Below are 20,041 nucleotides of genomic sequence, written 5' to 3' on the forward strand. Positions count from 1 at the left end.
GTGGTTCACGCCTGTAATCCCAGCACTTTGGGAGACTGAGGTGGGTGGATCACTTGAGGTCAAGAGTTCAAGACCAGCCTGACCAATATGGCAAAACACCATCTCTACTAAAACTACAAAAATTAGCCAGACAGGCATGGTGACACACGCCTGTAATCCCAGATACTCAGGAGGCTGAGGCACGAGAATGGCTTGAACTGGCGAGGTGGAGGTTGTAGTGAGCCGAGATTGTACCACTGCACTCTAGCCTGGGCAACAGCTAGACTCTGTCTCAACACAAACAAAAAAACTGAATAATATATAGATGGCAGTTACAAAGACTGTAGAAGAGGAATGGAGGAAACAGCATTAATATTAAAAATAGAAACCTTAAAATATTATAGCTCAGTAAATGAAATTTCATATTTTATCTCAATATTAGCAATCTTGCTGACCACTGTCACATTTTTTAAAAATTTGAATTTTTAATCTCCCAAAGCAATCATATCATTCTCTATGTCATCATTACCGTTAATATTATTATTCTACCAAATTTGGAATCTTAGAATCATCTTTTGTTCCAGTACAATGCTAAATTGTGTTACTTCTTAACTATATTGATGGCACTGTTACTGAATTACATTTATAATTGGATCATCTGAATTATCTATTTGAAAGTTTACTGCTTTACTTATGAAAGTAATAAAACCACACTTAGTAGTTAGCAATACATGAGAATCACTTTTTCAAGTATACCCCATAAATGTATAATTCTGTGCTAGGCCATCTAGAGTCCAGAGTCATTAAGGTGAATAATTATTCTTTATAATACAGTTTGTTTAACATCACTAGTAATTAGTATGGAAATAAAACTAATAATTTTTTCTTTCTTTGGAAATAAAAATAATTCTATCACCTAAGTACTGACAACACAAGCTGTTAGAATCAAAAGTCTTAATACATATAAAGCTCTTGGAATTTATGTTAAACACAGTAAACTCAATAAAGTTTAGCTATTAATGTATTTTTAAAAAATCACCACTGTTGTAGTTGAGACACAATGTGATATATATGCAATTCCTTATACAGATGGACATTTAAGACATTTTATATATATCTTGACTCAAATTTCTTTTTGTTGAAATATTTTTGTTTTAACAGAATGACCAAACATAATAATTGCTTACAAAAAGTTCTATATTATACTTAATTTTTATCTATTTATTTTTTTAGAGATAAAGTCTTGCTCTGTTGCCCAGGCTGCAGTACAGTGACACAATCACAGCTCATTGAAATCTCAAATTCCTGGGCTCAAGCAATCCTTCCAGCTCAGCTTCCCAGGTAGCTAGGACTACAAGCATGTGCCACCACTGCTGGCTAATTTTGTACTTTTTGTAGAGACTGATCTTGCCATGTTGCCCAGGTCTTAAACTCCTGGACTCAAGTGATCCTCCCACCTCAGCCTCCCAAAGTGTTAGAATTATAGGTGTGAGCCACCACACCTAGCCTACTTAATATTATTCAATGTTTACATAACTTTAATTTTCATATATTCCAGGAGAGTTAGAAATGCCACTAACTCCTCTATTCCTAACATGCCAACATACTTCAGTGAATTCATTATGCACAGAACTTCAGACATTTCCATTATCTCCAGTTTGTAAAATGTAAGTAAAGATTATATCTAGAACCCAAGTTACAATTCAGAACAAGCAGTCTTTATTTAAATTTCTCCATATAAAAGCAATTCCCAAGATACCTCTATGAAAAAATTTAAGAGCTAGTACAGTGTCTATAATAAGTAACTAAAAGGAATATATAAATATATGTATATGTTTGGTTTTATATGCAAAGAGTATCTTTAGAAGGGCACACAAGAAACAAGTAATACTGGTTGTATCCAGAAAAGAACTAGGTAACCTAGCAATGTGGGTAGGAGAGTTTTCACAGTATGGCTTTTACACATTTCAGTGTTTTTAATGTGAATATATTATTAAAAATAAATAACTTAAAAATTTTTTAAGATCCTGGCATTGGAATAGTATGCTTAGGACATTGCCACTGGACACTTGCTAATGGCAGTCCCTACTGGCAGTCACTGCCATGAAAGGCAGTGTAGTGGTGTATTAGTTTGTTAGGGCTGCCCTAACAAATACCACAGATTAGGTGGCTTAAACAACAGAAATTTATTTCCTCACAGTTCTGGAGGCAAGAAGTGTAAGAACAAAGTGTCAGCCAGGCTGGTTTCATTCTAAGACCTCCTTCCTTGGCTTATAGATGTCCCCGTGCCTTCATATATTCTTTCCTCCATCATTGTCTATACCCCAGTCTCCTGCTCTTATAAGGACACGAGTCATGTTGTATTAATGGCCCTGTTTAACTTAATTACCTATTTAAAGACCTTGTCTCCAAATACAGTCACATTCTGAGGTACTGAGGATTAGGACTTCAACATAAGAATCTTGTGGGGCCACAATTCAGCCCATAATAAGTGGTTAGAAGCTCTGAACTAGAGCCAGATTGCCTGGCTCTATCACTTTCCAACTGCAACCTTAACTGTTCTGGGCCTCGGGTTTTTTAATCTACAATACTGGGATAATAATAGTATCTACCTCATAAGGTTGTTAAGAGGTCTACTAAGAGATTTGTCATAGGTCTGTGGCCAGAAATAGCCAAAGATCACAGAGCAGTGTGGACGATCATTGATCAATACATTTGGCTATCAGTTTATTCTCACTAAGAGTACCAGGGGTCATGTCCTATCTCTAACAGAGGACATCCACTTACCTTGTTCACCTCTTGTCAATATGGTCTCAGTATTGGGTGAACCAGACATACAGAACCAAGGCTTGATTCATAAACTTGTTCAGTACCCCATCGTTATTGCACAGAATAGTCTGAAATTGTAAAATTGATATTGCAGGGCTAGGTCGTTATATTCTAGTTTGAGCCAATATTGCAGAGCTTAATAGCCCAGTATCCTTGCCCTTTGACAGAGTCTGAGATAACTTTCATTGCTATCTTATGCCAGTTACAAAATTGGGAACATAACCAGTACAATTAGTCTACTATAAACCTAGAACTTAATGTGTCCTAAAATAACATATTTTCAGGAAAATGACAGTAAAGTCTACAAGTCTCTAGTGAATTATTCCAGGACTGGAAACTGTGGGAGCTGTGTATTCGGTTTGAGTTCTTATTATAATTAGCTGATCTGCCAGAGGAGAGCGCTATTTGGATTACTGGGACTAACTGGAGTCAAGGCTCTATAATTCATCACTGGCTGCTTAGGCTTCTATTAATGGTCTCAGGAATGTGTCAAAGTATAAGACTAAGGGCCCTAAATATATCTTTATCTTCTGGCTGAGAATTATTTACACTTCTAGAGTAAATTTGTGCTATACAGAGTTCTATCATGAACTAAGAATTGTCCATATCAGATATGAATTCTAAAAAGAGCATAGGACAAGTATGGAAACTACATATACTTTGTTTAAATACTTTTAGTTCTGTTGCTAAGGTGCAATTTTTTTTTTTTTTTTTTTTTTTGAGACAGAGTCTCGCTCTGTTGCCCAGGCTGGAGTGCAGTGGCCGGATCTCAGCTCACTGTAAGCTCCGCCTCCTGGGTTTACGCCATTCTCCTGGCTGAGCCTCCCGAGTAGCTGGGACTACAGGCGTGCTCCACCTCGCCCGGCTAATTTTTTGTATTTTTTAGTAGAGACAGGGTTTCACCGTGTTAGCCAGGATGGTCTCGATCATCTGACCTCGTGATCCGCCCGTCTCGGCCTCCCAAAGTGTTGGGATTACAGGCTTGAGCCACTGCGCCCGGCCAGGTGCAAGATATTTATTTGCAGGACATATACTGTCTTTATTAGTGCCCTTTTACTCTTTTATTTACTCCATATACCCTAATCCATCTGTTATGGCAGATTGGCATATTTAGAAACAGAAACTAGCAGAAATGTTATGATCTTTAATTTCAGTTTGATTTTAAAAGTGTTTAAACCATAATAAGCTCTTTTTAATCGTAAGTTATATGTCTATTGTTGTAACTCAAATATCTTTGAGTTATTATTATAACTCAAAGAATTTATGAAACAAATTTTAACTAATGACTTATGATTTGGCAAAGTTAGAAAAAAAAAGGCGTTCAAATTAGCTAATGGTTTTAGAGCCTATGAAACAACCGAAATAAGTTGTCCCCCCACAACTACATTTACCAGCAAGAGATAAATCACTTCCATTTGTTTGGTGACTGTAAACGCTTAAAAATCCATATTTTAAAAATGAGTTTACAGTAGTCCCCCTTTATCCAGGGAGAATAAGTTCCAAGACCCTAAATGGATGCCTGAAACTGCGAATGTTATTGAATCCTATATATACTGTTTTTTTCTCATATATTGATACCTATGATAAAGTTTAATTTATAAATTAGCCATAGTAAGACATTAACAGCAATAACTACAGTAAAATAGTAAAATAGAACAACCATAACAAATATCATCCTCATTACTCTTGTGCTTTGGAGTCATTATTAAATACAGTAAGGGTTACTTGAACACAAGCACTGTGATTCTGTGATAGCCGATCTGATAACTGAGAATGCTGCTAAGTGACTAAATGGGCAGGTAGTGAGTATAGATAGTGTGGATATGCTGGGCATAGGGATGATTCACATCCTGGGTGAGATGGTGTAGGATGGCATGAAATTTCATCGCACTGCTCACAACAGTGCAATTTAAAACTTATGAATTGTTTATGGAATATTCTATTTAATATTTTGGACTGCGGTTGACCATAGATAAATGAAACTGAGTATAGTGAACTCATGGATAAGGGGGAACGACTGTATATCTCAACTGTAAAACTAAAAACAAGGAGAAAAGGTGTTAAAATTTTTTTTAAAAAGAAGGAAAAATAATAAAGAATGTTATTGTAGCTGTAACTTATTTTTATGGTCCCAATTATTTTTATTTCAGAGCACAGCATTTTGGCTGAAAATAATACCCAGTTAACAATATTTTTAGTGCTTATGACATATAAGATTCTATGCTAGATTTTATGGGATGAAAAAGAAAAGTCTGTATGGCATAAGATTTTATTAACCTACTAACTGCTGACTTGTGAATATATTTTTATGAACAATGTATCAGATTCAGACATGCCTTCAGAAATCTCCATTAAGAGTGAAATGTGTGTCTATATTGGACATGGCTTGCTAGATATAACCCCTTCCTTTCACTTTAAAATAGTTGCTTACAATCTGAGGTGTTGTCAAAGAAACCTTGGTAAGATTCAGGAATTCTCTAGATTCTCAAATTTGCTACTGCATGACCAGATTTTTGGATTATGTGGGTAACCTGGATGCCTTAGACATAAAACCTAGCTTTCCACTGCCCTAGATTGTCAATTTAACTGGCATGCTCATGTATGTTCCACACCCGGCCCAAAATACTTATAATTAGCATGCTCATATATGTTCCACATGAACAGAGAAACAGAATATAATCAATTCTCAGTCACGGTAACAGGAAGCTTGGGACACAAATTAAGGGATTTATGAATTAATAGTCTTTCCCCTACCAAAGCTAGTAGTTTCATAGTTACCGATTAGCTGTAATTCACACTGATTGTCATGCATATTTTCTCCCTTCTCCCCACAGTACCACTAAACACACATACCCAGACACACATCACTCACTCACAAACCCACCAAGATTGAACGTCTTAAACCAAACTTTAGGACTCTGCCATCTCCAGAGAAGGACTGTTTTATAGTTCTGATCCTCAACCAGTAGAGGCTCCAGAATTTCTTTATGGATTAGACTTGGGGACAGCAATTTTATAAAAATTTTTGTTGAGGTTGCTATTTGCTTGGTAAGCATGGTAATTTTACTTAGATTGTATTTTTATTTTTGGTGGCGTATAAGGTTGATGCTAGCATAGTTTATGGAGGGAAGTGCTAAACTCTCCCAAGTCAGCCCTCTCTGGCTCCAGGTTCCATTGAGGGAGGTAGAGGTGGAAGTAATTTATAGTCCAGTAAGAACACTTTAGTTTACAAATTACCAAATTTTCCCAGGGATGGAGGAAGTGAGTACTGTATTTGATATTTGGTCTGTAGAACTCTACTGCAGTTTACACATTTATAAAGTTAATTTTTCACTTGATTTTGAGTGTAAAAGTACTTTAAAAATACTTTTTAAAAATAAAATTTTGGGCTGGGTGCGGTGGCTCACACCTGTAATCCCAGCACTTTGGGAGGCCAAGGTGGGTGGATCACTTGAGGTCAGGAGCTGGCAACCAGCCTGGCCAACATGGCGGAACCCCACCTCTACTAAAAATACAAAAATTAGTCGGGCGTGGTGGCAGACACCTTTAATCCCAGCTGCTCAGGAGGCTGAGACAGGAGAATCGCTTGAACCTGGGGAGAAGGTTGCAGTGAGCCGAGATAGTGCCACTGTACTCCAGCCTGGGCGACAGAGTGAGACTCTGTCTCAAAAAAATAAAATAAAATTTATTATACAAAAGACTCAATATTATTAATGTATTAAGCTTTAACTCTTTTTTTTTTTCAGTCATTTGCTTACTGCTGAAGAATCAGCTAATAAATACTACATGATGTGGCAATTAGAAAGATGTAGAAGCCCTTTGAACCCATTTTTGCTTACAGGTAAAGATTAATTGCTTTTAAGTGAAAAATAGAAAGTATTTGTAAAAAGGTACAACCAGTAGAAATGTAGGATATCCATTTTCTTTGACCATTTCTTAACAGAATATATAACTTAGCCTAAAACTAAAATATCAAGATATCTTCCATAAGGTTCATTATGCTAGGTGCAGAAGTATATGACAAGATCTGGATCTTGCTGATTTCCTGGGTAATTCCTATACATGGGAGAAGGAAAAGAAAAGAAATGAAATACAAGTAGTACATAAAACAGTCCCATACACGTAATTTGTATTTCCAAATTGAATTGTTTGTAAAAAAAAAAAAAAAAAAAAAAAAAAAAATCACATCTAATGTTAAAAGTTTTAGTTGCCCAAGCTCTCCAAAAAGGACATTTAAAAACATTTTAACAACAGCCGGAAATTAGCCGGGAGTGTCAGGGCGCACCTTTAGTCCCAGCTACTCGGGAGACTGAGGCCCAAGAATCACTTGAACCTGGGAGGGGGAGGTTGCAGTGAGCCGAGATGGCGCCATTGCACTCCAGCCTGGGTGACAGAGGGAGTCTCTGTCTCAAACAAATGAACAAACAAAACAAAAAAACGGCCGGACACCGTGGCTCATGCCTGTAATCCCAGCACTTTGGGAGGCCGATGCGGGCAGATCACTTGAGGCCAGGAGTTCGAGACCAGCCTGGTCAACATGTTGAAACCCCTCTCTACTAAAAATACAAAAATTAGCTGAGCATGGTGGTGCACACCTGTAGTCCCAGCTACTCTGGAGGCTGAGGCAGGAGAATCCCTTGAACCAGGGAGGTGGAAGTTGCAGGAGCTGAGATTGCCACTGCACTCCAGCCTGGGCAACATGGCGAGACTCCATCTCAAAAATAAATAAGTAACATTTTAGCAGAACTTGTTTATAGTTTAACAAAATAATTTAGAAGTAAATATACATTTCACATGTATATTCAAAATTTATCTGAGTAAAGTTAAACTCTTGTCTGTGTCTCAACTATTCCATTATGGAAATGGAACTTTGGATAAGGTATTCTTTTAAAAAATGTTTAAATGAATCACTGAGTTGCATTTGGAGGCCAAAAACAAAGTGAAAACAGGAATCCTGGGAAGCAAGTAAGCACCAAAGCTGGCTTTCACTCCAAGCTTTTTATTAAACCTTGGAGACTTTGAACTTTTGTTTTGAGGTCTACATGTAGTGTAGAGTCAAGAAATATCCTATGTGGAGGGTCTGATAGGGGACCCCTACATAAAACTGGCAGTTCAACAAACTACCATCAAAATAAGAGCATACAAAAATAAACCACCATATCAAATGGAACTCTGAATACATTTGCATATTTCTACCTTGCAGCTGGAAGAGAGGAAAAGAAAAAACATTTCTCTTAAGTACTTCTAACCAGAAGGTAGCCATCATGCCTGGCTACAGTCAGAATTCCAACCACCTACATAATTTGAAAAATAGTGGTGATTTAATTTAAAGTGGTCCCAGGTTGACAGTGCCTCCCAAACACATAGAAAAACAAAAGTAAATCCTTTCTAGAGGAAAATACATTTTTTTCTGGAGGAATGTACTTCAACTCATGCTTCAAAGACCTTCAACAAATTTGAGAGAAACACATGCTAATAGACAAAAATCACGAAATGTATTGGCATCATCAGTGAGATATAGCAGTAACATTAGACATCAAAATCAGATCATATATTGAAATTATCAATTACATAGTATAATATACTTTTAAAGCCAAAAAAGGGGGGAACAAGACATCTTGTATTATTTCTTACAACTGCATGCGAATCTACAATTATTTCTATCTGAAGAAAAGGAATGGACTGTTGATATACACAACATAGATGATCTCAAAATAATTATGCAGAATGAAAGAAACCACAAAAAATTCATATGGTATAATTCCATTTATAAAAAATTCTAGAAAATGTAGTTTAATCTATAGTGGCAGGAAGCAGAACAGTGGTGCAGGGGTTGGGGGATGAGGAAGATTAGAAGGGAGATATAAAGAGGCAGAAGGGATACAAAACTTTGGAGGGAATGGATATGTTCATTACCTTGATTGTGGTAATGGATTCATGAATGTATAAATACATCAAAACTTATCAGACTTTTCACTCTAAATATGTGTAGTTTATTGCATGTCAGTTATACTTTAATAAAACTAGTAAAAATTATACCTATCTTACAGAATTATTTAGGGATTTGTTAAGAATAATGCATGTAAAGAAAGCACTTAGCACAGTGCCAGATGTTTTTTAGTAACTCGTAATTGCTATTATTAATATTAGTATTTTTAAGTTTTAATTTCTTCTTAATATTACTGTCATTATAAAAGCACCATTCCAAAATTAGAGTTTCAAAATTTATAATCCTAATTTCAGGTTGATGTTTATAATGCAGATAATAATATTAGGTAGTTGTGCTACTTCAGTTCCTCTATATGTTATGATTTCTCCCTGTTTAGGCTAGAAAGTAATGAGGCAGTAAGCTTTGTACCACAATATCTAAGATGATATAGTCATCATAAAATCTGAACAAATATATCTTCTTGTTTAGGCTTATTATAATAAGTTAGAATTTCTAATTTAACAAAGCTTATATTACTTCAAAATGTTAATCAAACATATTAATTTAGTAATTGAAAATGGTCAAACAAAATAAGAGTTCCTTGTCCTACTAAATATTAGAATAATTTTAACTTCTTGATATTTTCAAAGAGTGAAATAAATCCTTTATGTGACTTCTACTGCTATAATAGCTTGAACTTTTACAAATATTAGCATCTTGAGAACAAAAATACCAGCTATAACTTCAGGTTTCACTTTTTTTCTAATGCATGAAAATGCATTTCATAAAGAAATTCCAATGTGGTTCTGTTTATTGTGTTTTGTTTCTTTTGCTTTGTAGCCTGTTTCTAACTGTTTGTTTTTTATTTTTATTTTTGTAAGCGCCAAGAATTCAAGAGCCCCACAGCCAATATTCATTTACAGATTTGAAAAAGATACTTTCTGTTAAAGAAGAAAGCCTTGTGATTAATCTGGAAAAGGCAGAGTGGTGGAAACAAGCAGGACTAAATCTGAAAATGATGGAAACGTTGGAACATCTGAATACATATTTATGTCATAATAATTTGTCTTCTAATGACACTGAAATTGAGGTATTTTTGCCTACAAAAGTGCTTCAATTAGAATGTAAGTACATAATAGTAAATATTAGTCATGTAAACATTTTCAGAATGTGAAAATGTTAGATTCTAGATTTCCTCTAGGTAACTGGGAAAATCACTGGGTTCTAACATTCCATATAGGCCCTGGCTCTGCCAGGTTTTATGACTTTGGATTTCTCTAGATCCCATTTCCTTGAAAAAATGATGAAGTTTGACTAGCTAACCCTAAAATCTTGTTATGTCCTGAAATTCTGTAGTCTCAGTTTTTAAATTTCTAGCCATTTTAATTTAAAGTGACTTTGTTTCCTTCTATAAATGATTAAATTGCTAGCAGTTTCTGTTCACATCAGCCTAGATGCAAACCAGCATTTTGCAGTAACTGTTTTTTGACCTAAAGCTGAACATTAGCATTCAATAATATCACTCATTGACAACAGAGGATCTTTGTTACTTAAAAGTTTACTAATTCATTTTTTACCATACAATTTAAGAAGACAAAAATGTCTTTTAAGTGTCTATGTCTTGAGCTATTTGGGTTGCTATATATGGCATTATATTAATAGTAAATCGAACATATTTAGCATGAATTATATATTTTTTTGGGGTGTGTGTTTTTTTTGTTTTTTTTGTTTTACTTTTCCCTGAGACACAGTCTCTGTTGCCCAGGCTGGAGCACAGTGGGATGATCTCAACTCACTGCAACCTCCACCTCCCAGGTTCAAGTGATTCTCCTGCCCCAGCCTCCCAGGTAGCTGGGATTACAGGTGCCTACCACCACGCCAGACTAATTTTTGTATTTTTAGTAGAGATGGGGTTTCACCATGTTGGCCAGGCTGGTCTCGAACTCCTGACCTCAAGTGATCTGCCCACCTCAGCCTCCCAAAATGCTGGGATTACAGGCATTAGCCACCATGCCCAGTCAGATTTGAGAAAGTTTATAGTTTATTATAGAATAATGAACATATTTAGAAATAAATTTTAGAAATTACTATCTATGTTGGGAGATTGGTCTAAGGAGATAAACAATCTGAATAAGAATTGTTATCAGCAAGGAGTGTTTCAAAGACAGACGACAGAACAATTTTTTTTTTAAAACATATACCCAGTAATGGGATTGCTGGGTCGAACGTAGTTCTGTTTTAAGTTCTTTGATAAATCTCCAAACTGTTTCCACAGTGGCTGAACTAATTTACATCCCCCACCAAGAGTGTATAAGTGTTCTCTTTTCTCCACAGCCTTACCAGCCTCATTGTTTTTTGACTTTTTAATAAGTAGCCATTCTGAATAGTATGAAATGATACCTCCTTGTAGCTTCGATTTGCATTTCTCTGATGATTGGTGATGTTGAGCACTTTTTTCATGTGTTTGTTGGCCACTTGTAAGTCTTCTTTAGAAAAGTGTCTGTTCATGTCTTTTGCCCATTTTTTAATGAAGTTGTTTTTTGCTTGTTCAGTTGTTTAAATTTCTTGTAGATTCTGGATATTAGATCTTAGTTGGATGCATAGTTTGTGATTATTTTCTCCCATTCTGTAGACTGTTTACTCTGTTGATAGTTTCTTTTGCTGTGCAGAAGCTCTTTAGTTTAATCAGGTCCCACTCAGCAAATTTTGTTTTTGTTGTGATTGCTTTTGAGGACTTAGTCATAAATTCTTTCCCAAGGCTGATGTCCAGAATGGTGTTTCCTAGGTTTTCCTCTATGATTCTTACAGTTTAAGGTCTCACATGTAAATATTTAATCCATCTTGAGTTAATTTTTATATATGGTGAAAGGTAGGGATCCAGTTTTATTCTTCTGTATATGGCTAGCCAGCTATCCCAGCACCATTTATTGAATAGGGAGTTCTTTTCCCCTTGCTTATTTTTGTTGGCTTTGTTGAAGAGCTGATGGCTGTAGGTGGGGACTTTATTTCTAGGTTCTCTCTTCTGTCCCATTAGTCTTTGTATCTGTTTTTGTACCAGTACCTTGGCATTTTGGTTACCCTAGCCCTATAGTATAGTTGGAATCAGGTAATGTGATGCCTCTGGCTTTATTCTTTTTGCTTAGGATTGCTTTGGCTACTGAGGTTCTTTTTTGGTTTTGTATGAGCTTTAGAATAGTTTTTCCTAGGTCTGTGGAAAATGATGTTGATAGTTTGATAGGAATAGTGTTGAATCTGTACATTGCTTTGGGCAGTATGGTCATTTTAACTATATTGATTCTTCCAATCCATGAGGATGTAATGTTTTTCCTTTTATTTGTGTCATCTATGATTTATTTCAGCAGTGTTTTGTAGTTCTCCTTGTAGAGGTCTTTTATCTCATACATGCACAAATACGTTCATCACAGCACTATTGACAATAGCAAAGACATGAAATCAACCTAGGTGTCCATTAACACTGGATTGGATAAAGAAAATGTGGTACCAATGAGATACCATCTCACACCAGTTAGAATGGTGATCATTAAAGTGTCAGGAAACAACAGATGCTGCAGAGGATGTGGAGAAATAGGAACGCTTTTACGTTGTTGGTGGGAGTGTAAATTAGTTCAACCATTGTGGAAGACAGTGTAGCAATTCCTCAAGGATCTAGAACCAGAAATACCATTTGACCCAGCAATCCCATTACTGGGTATATACCCAAAGGATTATAAATAGTTCTACTATAAAGACACATGCACACATATGTTTATTGTGGCACTATTCACAATAGCAAAGACTTGGAACCAATCCAAATGCCCATCAATGATAGACTAGATAAAGAAAATGTGGTACATATACACCATGGAATACTATGCAGCCATAAAAAAGGATGAGTTTTATGTCCTTTGCAGAGACATGGATGAAGCTGGAAACCATCATTCTCAGCAAACTAACACAGGAACAGAAAACCAAACATCACATATTCTCACTCATAAGTGAGAGTTGAACAAGGAGAACACATGGACACAGGGAGGGGAACATCACACACTGGGGCCTGTTGGGGGGTGGGGGCTAGGGGAGGGATAGCATTAGGAGAAATGCCTAATGTAGATGAAGGGTTGATGGGTGCAGCAAACCACCATAACATGTATGTTACGGTGCACGTTCTGCACATGTATCCCAGAACTTAAAGTATATATATATATAAAAAAAGAAAATGTGGTACATACACACCATGGAATAGTACACAACCATAAAAAATAATGAAATAATGTCCTTTGCAGTGACATGGATGCAGCTGGAGGCCATGATCTTAAGTGAATTAACTCAGGAATGGAAAACCAAATACTGCATGTTCTAGTGGGAGCTAAACATTGGGTATTCATAGACATAAAGATGGCAACAATAGAAACTGGGGGCTATTAGAGGGGGGAAGTGGGGGAAAAGGTTGAAAAACTAACTGTTGAGTACTATGCTCAGTACCTGGGTGATGGGATCAGTCATAGCCCAAACCTCAGCATCATGCAATATACCCAGGTAACAAACCTGCCCAGGTACTCCTAAATCTAAAGTAAAAAGTACAAATTATTTTTTAATCACTAAAAAACTACAAATAGCAAATACCAAAATATATAACAGATATATAAGTGATCCTTGGGATAAATATATGATAGACAATTAACTGTCATAATATCTCCATCTCTGTTTCCACTCACTTCTATAGTGTACTCCTGTGGCTCACTAGTAATATAACCATAGTAGTAACACAAATTCCAGGTTCAAAGGTAACCTAAGAAAATCTGTTTTCTTGTTTCTTGAATATTTGTTATAAAAAGAACAATAAGCAATGTAAAATAAATTTTTTAGAAAGACAGAAGACAAAGATGTTTGGATGGCTAGGAAAGAGAACAGATAGACTGTATCAAGCAAATACACACCAGTCCATCTCAGGCCTAGATGGTATCCATGGTGGAATAAGAATGTTAAATAAGATTAGGTCAGGTTAGTAGACAAAAACAAGGCAGAAGATTTTATGAGGTCTTCAAATATCCATATAATGTATTAAATCTATAAAACTATGTAAAGTCTTTATTGTGATTTGTAACTAATTTGAGATTAAAATAAAACATATCATTCATATTTGATATTCTTGATATCCAATAAATTATGATAATTCTGAAGTTGGAAATGCTGTTGGAAAATGACAGCAATACACTTCCTTGATGCAAGATTACCACAAAACTTCAATTTGTAAAAAAAAGAATGTTTAACAGTATAATTAAATGTATAGCAGTATAATTCTGAAGTTTAAGTAGCAATAACTATATCTGGAACCCATGCCAAGTGGTCAGGGTAGGAGTGCTTAAAGAGAGAATAATAAAGGAAAATAATGAGAAAACTGAAATAATAAACAGTTTCTATTCACCTGCTAAACATACCAGATTACCACTAGAGAATATCTGAAAAGTGGCACTCAGATCCTATTCGGCCCACATATTATTGACTCATATGGTGTTTTAATTAGTTAACAACTTTTTTTTTTTTTTTGAGACAGAGTCTTGCTCTGTTGCCCAGGCTGGCGTGATCTCAGCTCACTACAACCTCCACCTCCTGGGTTCATGCAAGTCTCCTGTCTCAGCCTCTCAAGTAACTGGGACTGCAGCCACGTGCCACCATGCTTGGCTTGGAGAAGACAGCAGTTCATAGGACTGCTTTGCTCCCATATCATGATGCTGCCCCCCAATACTGTCACGGTTTGTGTATTTATTTATTTATTTATTTTTGAGATTTGTCTCAAAATCTCGCTTTGTCACCCAGGCTGGAGTGCAGTGACTTGATCTCAGCTCACTGCAACCTCCGTCTCCCGGTTCAAGCGATTCTCCTGCTTCAGCCTCCCAAGTAGCTGAGACTACAGGTGCCGACCACCATGCCCAGCTAACTTTTGAATTTTTAGTAGAGACAGGGTTTCACCATGTTGGCCAGGTTGGTCTCAAACTCCTGATCTCAGGTGATCTGCCCACCTTGGCCTCCCAAAGTGCTGGGATTGCAGACGTGAGCCACCATGCCCAGCCTCTCTGTTCCTTTATTTATCATCCTAGAATCACATAGGGGCAGCTAAGTAGTTGCCCCCAGAAACAGGTAAGAACAATTCATTAATTAAATTAACTCCAAGGCCAATCTGTGCTCTAGGCTGAAGGTGAATCTGTTTCTCAACTCAAATTATACACAGCCATCTTGTCTAACACTTTTGGGAAAGGATTCACCGTTCTAGATGCCATTAAGAACATTCCTTATTCTTGGGAGGAGGCCAAAATATCAACATTAGCAAGATTGAAAAAAGTTGATTTGAACCTTCATGGATGATTTGAAAGGGTTCGAGACTTTAGTGGTGCAAGTACATAACTACAGATGTGGTGGAAATAGCAAGAAAACTAGAATTAGAAGTGGAACTTGAAGGTGTAGTTGAATTGCTGCAATGTCATGCCAAAACTTGAACAAATGAGGAGTTATTTCTTATGGATGGGCAAAGAAAACGGTTTCTTGAGATAGAATCTACCCCTGGTGAAGATTCTGTGAACATTGTTGTAATGACAACAAAGGATTTAGAATATTCCATAAACATAGTTGATAAAGTAGTGGCAGGGTCGGAGAGGATTGACTCCAATTTTTTTTTTTTTTTTTTTTTTTTTTTTTTTTTTTTTTTTTTTTGAGACCAAGTCTCGCTCTGTCATCAGGCTGGAGTGCAGTGGCACAATCTTGGCTCACTGCACCCTCTGCCGCCCGGGTTCAAGCGATTCTCCTGCCTCAGCCTCCTGAGTAGCTAGGACTACAGGCACGCACCACCACGCCCAACTAATTTTTGTATTTTTGGTAGAGACGGGTTTCACCACGTTGGCCAGGATGGTCTCGATCTCTTGACCTCGTGATCTGCCTGCCTCGGCCTTCTCAAAGTGCTGGGATTACAGGCGTGAGCCACGCTCCCAGCCTTGACTCCAATTTTGAAAGTTCTACTCTGGGTGAATGCTGTCAAACAGCACATGCTACAGAGAAATCTTTTGTGAAAAGGAAAGTCAGTCAGTGTGGCAAACTTCATTGTTGTCTTAGTTTAAGAAATTTTCACAGCCACACCAACCTTTAGCAACCACCACTCTGACAGTCAGCAGCTGTCAACATTGAGACAAGACCCCTTAGCTGGGTACAGTGGCTTACACCTGTAATTCCAGCACTTTGGGAGGCCAATGTGAGAGGATTACTTGAGCCCAAGAGTTCAAGATCAGCCTGGGCAACATAGCAAAACTTTGTCTCTCCTAAAAATAAAAATAAAAGCCTGGCATGGTGGTCTGCACCTGTAGTCTCAGCTACTTGGGAGGTTGGTGGGAGGATTGCTTGGGCCCAGGAGTTGGAGGCTGCAGTGAGCTATGATTGTGGCACTGCATTCCAGCCTGGGCTACAGAGGAAGACCATGTCTCAAAAAGAAAAAAAACAAAGACACCCAACCCTTAGCAAAAAGTTTATGACTTGCTAAAGGCTCAGATGATCACTAGCATTTTTGGGCAATAAAGTATTTTAAAATTAAAGTATGTACTTGTTTGTTTAGACATAATGCTATTGTGCACAATGCACTGCAGTATAGTGTAAATATAATTTTATATGTACTGGGAAATCAAAACATTTGCGTGACTCACTTTAACATATTTACTTTATTATGATGGTCCAGAACTGAACCCACAATATCTCTGAAGTATTCCTGTAACAGCTTTATCAAGATACATTTCACATACCATACAATTGACTCATTTAAAGTACACCATTCCATGGTTTTTAGTATAAGCCCAGAGTTGTGCAGTCATCACCGCAAACCATTTTAGAAAACTTTTACCATCCCCAAAAGAAATCCTGTACCCGTTAGTGGTCACTCCCTCTTTTACTCAGCTCTGGAACCACTGTTCTCTCTCTATAGATTTGCCTTTTCTGGACATTTTATATAAATGAAATCATACAATATGTGGCCTTTTGTGATGCTTCTTTCACTTAGCATGTTTTCAAGATTCATCTATTTTGTAGAATATGCATATCTTATGTGAACTATTGTTCAAGTCTTTTGCCAAATTTTTAATTGGGTTCCTTTTTAAATATAGAGTTATAAGAGTTCTTTATATATTTTGGATACAGTCCTTTGTCTTTGTCAGTTATAGTATTGCAAGTATTTTTTTCCACTGTGGCTTGCCTGGTAGGTAAGTGTTTGACACATGGAGTAACTGTTACCTCCAAGGCTATGACTCATAAGCCTATCAACAAAAGGGCTTTACTGGAATTTCTTCTTTGCTTGGTAAACTAGCTCCTACAGTAAGAAAAAGGGTGCTAAATTTTGATGCTTTTAAAAAATTTATTTTATTCAGACCAAAAATTGATTTTCAAAGCAGTAAACAAAGTACTCGTAAAGATCAAATTACACTAATAAGAAACCACAACTAAAAGTTATTCAAATACCTAATAGAACACTCGTTTAGGTGTGGAGGTTATTTGTGTCTTTTTTATTTTCTGTTTCCAGCATGTTTAGAACATAAAAGTCATTCTTCACCTATTGCACTTATTGAAGAAAAATCTACAAATGATCATTTATCACTTCCACAAAAGAGTCCATCTCTGGCAAAAGAAGTACCAGATCTATGTTTTTCTGATGAATATTTCTCTGACAAAAGAGCAGCAAAAGAAGAAAAACCAAAGAATGACCAAGAACCAGTAAATAGAATAATCCAAAAGAAAGAAAATGAAGATCACTTTGAACTTGACTGCACAGGACCATCTATTAAATCATCTTCCTCTTCAATAATTAAAAAAGCATCTTTTGAACATGGTAAAAAACAAGAGAATGATTTGGACCTTTTGAGTGACTTTATTATGCTGCGAAATAAATATAAGACTTGCACCTCAAAGACTGAAGTCACAAACAGTGATGGAAAACATGGTAGGTAATTTAATAATATTTTGCCATAGATATGGTAGGCTCAAAGACTAAGCACATAATTTATAGAAGGCCAGGAGATAAAGTTCTTCTAGATAAAATTATATTATTTTTCATAGTCAAGGAAAATGTCATTGATTCTTGATACTTCTTGTATACAGATAGATATGGATATATAGGCATGATTTAGATATAGATATGTATTTTTCAAAAAATCTAAAAATGCATTTGAATTTGTAACAAAAGCCACTATTTGTAAAACTTGCTTTCTATGACATGGCCTTAGAAATTCATAGTATTTCTAACTTTTGTTGGTCAATTCTGCCATTCTTTTTTCTGTTTCAGCTATCAGTCCTGTCTCAGTATTTTAAATCATATTTTTATGTGTACTTGAAAGAAAATTTTCTCTGCCTACTTCATTGTGTATTACTCTTTCTAACATTACCTAACAGTTTCTGTGTGAGTTGTAACTGTCTTATATTCACTGCTTACAGCCACATCAAAGGTAATATAATATGTCATGTCATTTTACTTCCCATAAAAATAAAATAGGCATTCCAGAATAAGTTTGACATAGGTTACCCTGATGAAATAAATACAACAATATATTTATTTATTTATTGGCTGCTATTGTTTATTCCTAAATTTCAGTACACATTGATGCAACCTAATGACTAGGGACATTGGAAACTTTCGATATTTATATATTGTTAAACTCAGAAACACCAGAAATATTTTCTAATGATCAATTTGTTTGATAAATCCTATTCTTTCTTTCTTCATAAGGTTAATAATATTATCATAAATACAGGTATCTTTATGCTTTATAAAGCACTTTTACATGTATTGTCATATTTGATCTGTTTAGAAACTTTGTTGAGGAATCAAAGTAGGTAGTATTACCCCATTTCACAGTTAAAGAATACAAAAATATTTATGTGACTTAGAGACAGTTAGGTCTTACAGTCTCATATACTATTAATAGACAAAAGATCTTCAGTTCTTAATGTCATGATGGTTATATTTATTTTTCTAAAACATGTGACAACCTTTTATAAATCTGCTTAAAGTAATATTATTGGGGCTCACACCTCTAATCCCAGAACTTTGGAAGGCTGAGGCAGGAGGATTGTTTGAGGCCAAGAGTTTGAGACCAGCCTGAGCAACATAATGAGACCCCATCTCTAAAATTAGCCGAGTGTGGTGGCACACACATGTGATCTCAGCTACTCAGGAGGCTGAGGTGGGCAGATGCCTTAGCCCAGGAGTTTGAGGTTATGGTGAGCTGTCATTTTTTAAAAAGTAATATTACTGTGTCAATCAGTGCATTTTTCATGGTAAAAATGCAGAATAATATTTAAATATTTCAGAATTCTGTGATCTTTTCTATTTCTACATATTCAACTTAAAGTTTCTTTTTATGTAATAGTATAACTTACCTTGCCAGATGACAATTCTGTATGTAACTGAGCTTTTTCTAACCAATATTTGGACCATAATTGAAGCATCACTTCTGCATAAAAATAAGCAAAATATAAATAATTATTGTATAAATGTGATAAAAAATAGGAATTTTTCAAAGATTTGTTATTGTCAGATTTGTTCATGTTTTCTGATCCTATTTATATTTGGTGCAAAAAAGGAATCCACACCAAAATTAACACTGACATCTTTTTCTGGTTGCCATAGTGGTGATAATGGCTTATGATAGGGTATATTATCAACAGAAAGTGAGGGAAAGCAGCAAGAAAGGAGGACAATGTAAAAAAGAATAAAATAGGAAAGATCACAAAATTCTGAAATCTTTAAATATTATTTTATCTTTTCTTATTAAAAAAATTAGCCATTCATTTACTAAACAATTAAAGGAACATGAATGTTATGGAGGGAATGCTTCTGTACTCCTGATGTTTCCTCAATTAAGTGTTAAGTTCCTGGCCTCTTTGCCTTTTTATACATCTCTCCAGAGGAGACAGAAAGAATGATCTGAATTGTAAAGTCAAAATAATAAATTGGACATAAGTTGTGGGAATGGTTGCCCAGGAAGAACAGGAATTCTCCTTGGTTTTTCTATGTCATGACTCTTTCCTGGGCAGTGCCCCTGACTTCCCCCGCCCTCCCTGGACCCAGCGGGGTATCCTATCCTAGTCCAGCATACCCTAGGACTGGGTGGGTAACTCTGTCTAATTCTGGTGTTTAGTTAGCAAGCTCATTTGACTCTAAAACTAAATTCTATTCCCCAACTTAGCCTTTAATAGTAATAGAGGTAATATTTTGGTGTATATTTTACTTTTTGTCTTATTTTACAGTTAATTCAGGGGCAAGAAATATTATAAATT

At 36.0% G+C, this 20,041-nt stretch overlaps 1 protein-coding gene across 9 annotated transcripts in view; it reads left to right on the plus strand.

Annotated features, from left to right (window-relative positions):
• Nucleotides 1-20,041, plus strand: part of SHOC1 (shortage in chiasmata 1) — a 98,510-nt gene that overhangs the window by 39,153 nt on the left and 39,316 nt on the right. For all 9 annotated transcript variants that reach the window (XM_050761415.1, XM_050761414.1, XM_050761416.1 and 6 more), the window contains 4 exons: nucleotides 1,538-1,646; nucleotides 6,555-6,649; nucleotides 9,619-9,861; nucleotides 17,289-17,705. In XM_050761415.1, the coding sequence (XP_050617372.1) occupies nucleotides 1,538-1,646; nucleotides 6,555-6,649; nucleotides 9,619-9,861; nucleotides 17,289-17,705 (864 nt within the window). The remainder of the gene's footprint in view (nucleotides 1-1,537; nucleotides 1,647-6,554; nucleotides 6,650-9,618; nucleotides 9,862-17,288; nucleotides 17,706-20,041) is intronic.

Source organism: Macaca thibetana, chromosome 15 (assembly GCF_024542745.1).
Source record: "Macaca thibetana thibetana isolate TM-01 chromosome 15, ASM2454274v1, whole genome shotgun sequence".
In the NCBI taxonomy this organism is placed as follows: domain Eukaryota; kingdom Metazoa; phylum Chordata; class Mammalia; order Primates; family Cercopithecidae; genus Macaca; species Macaca thibetana.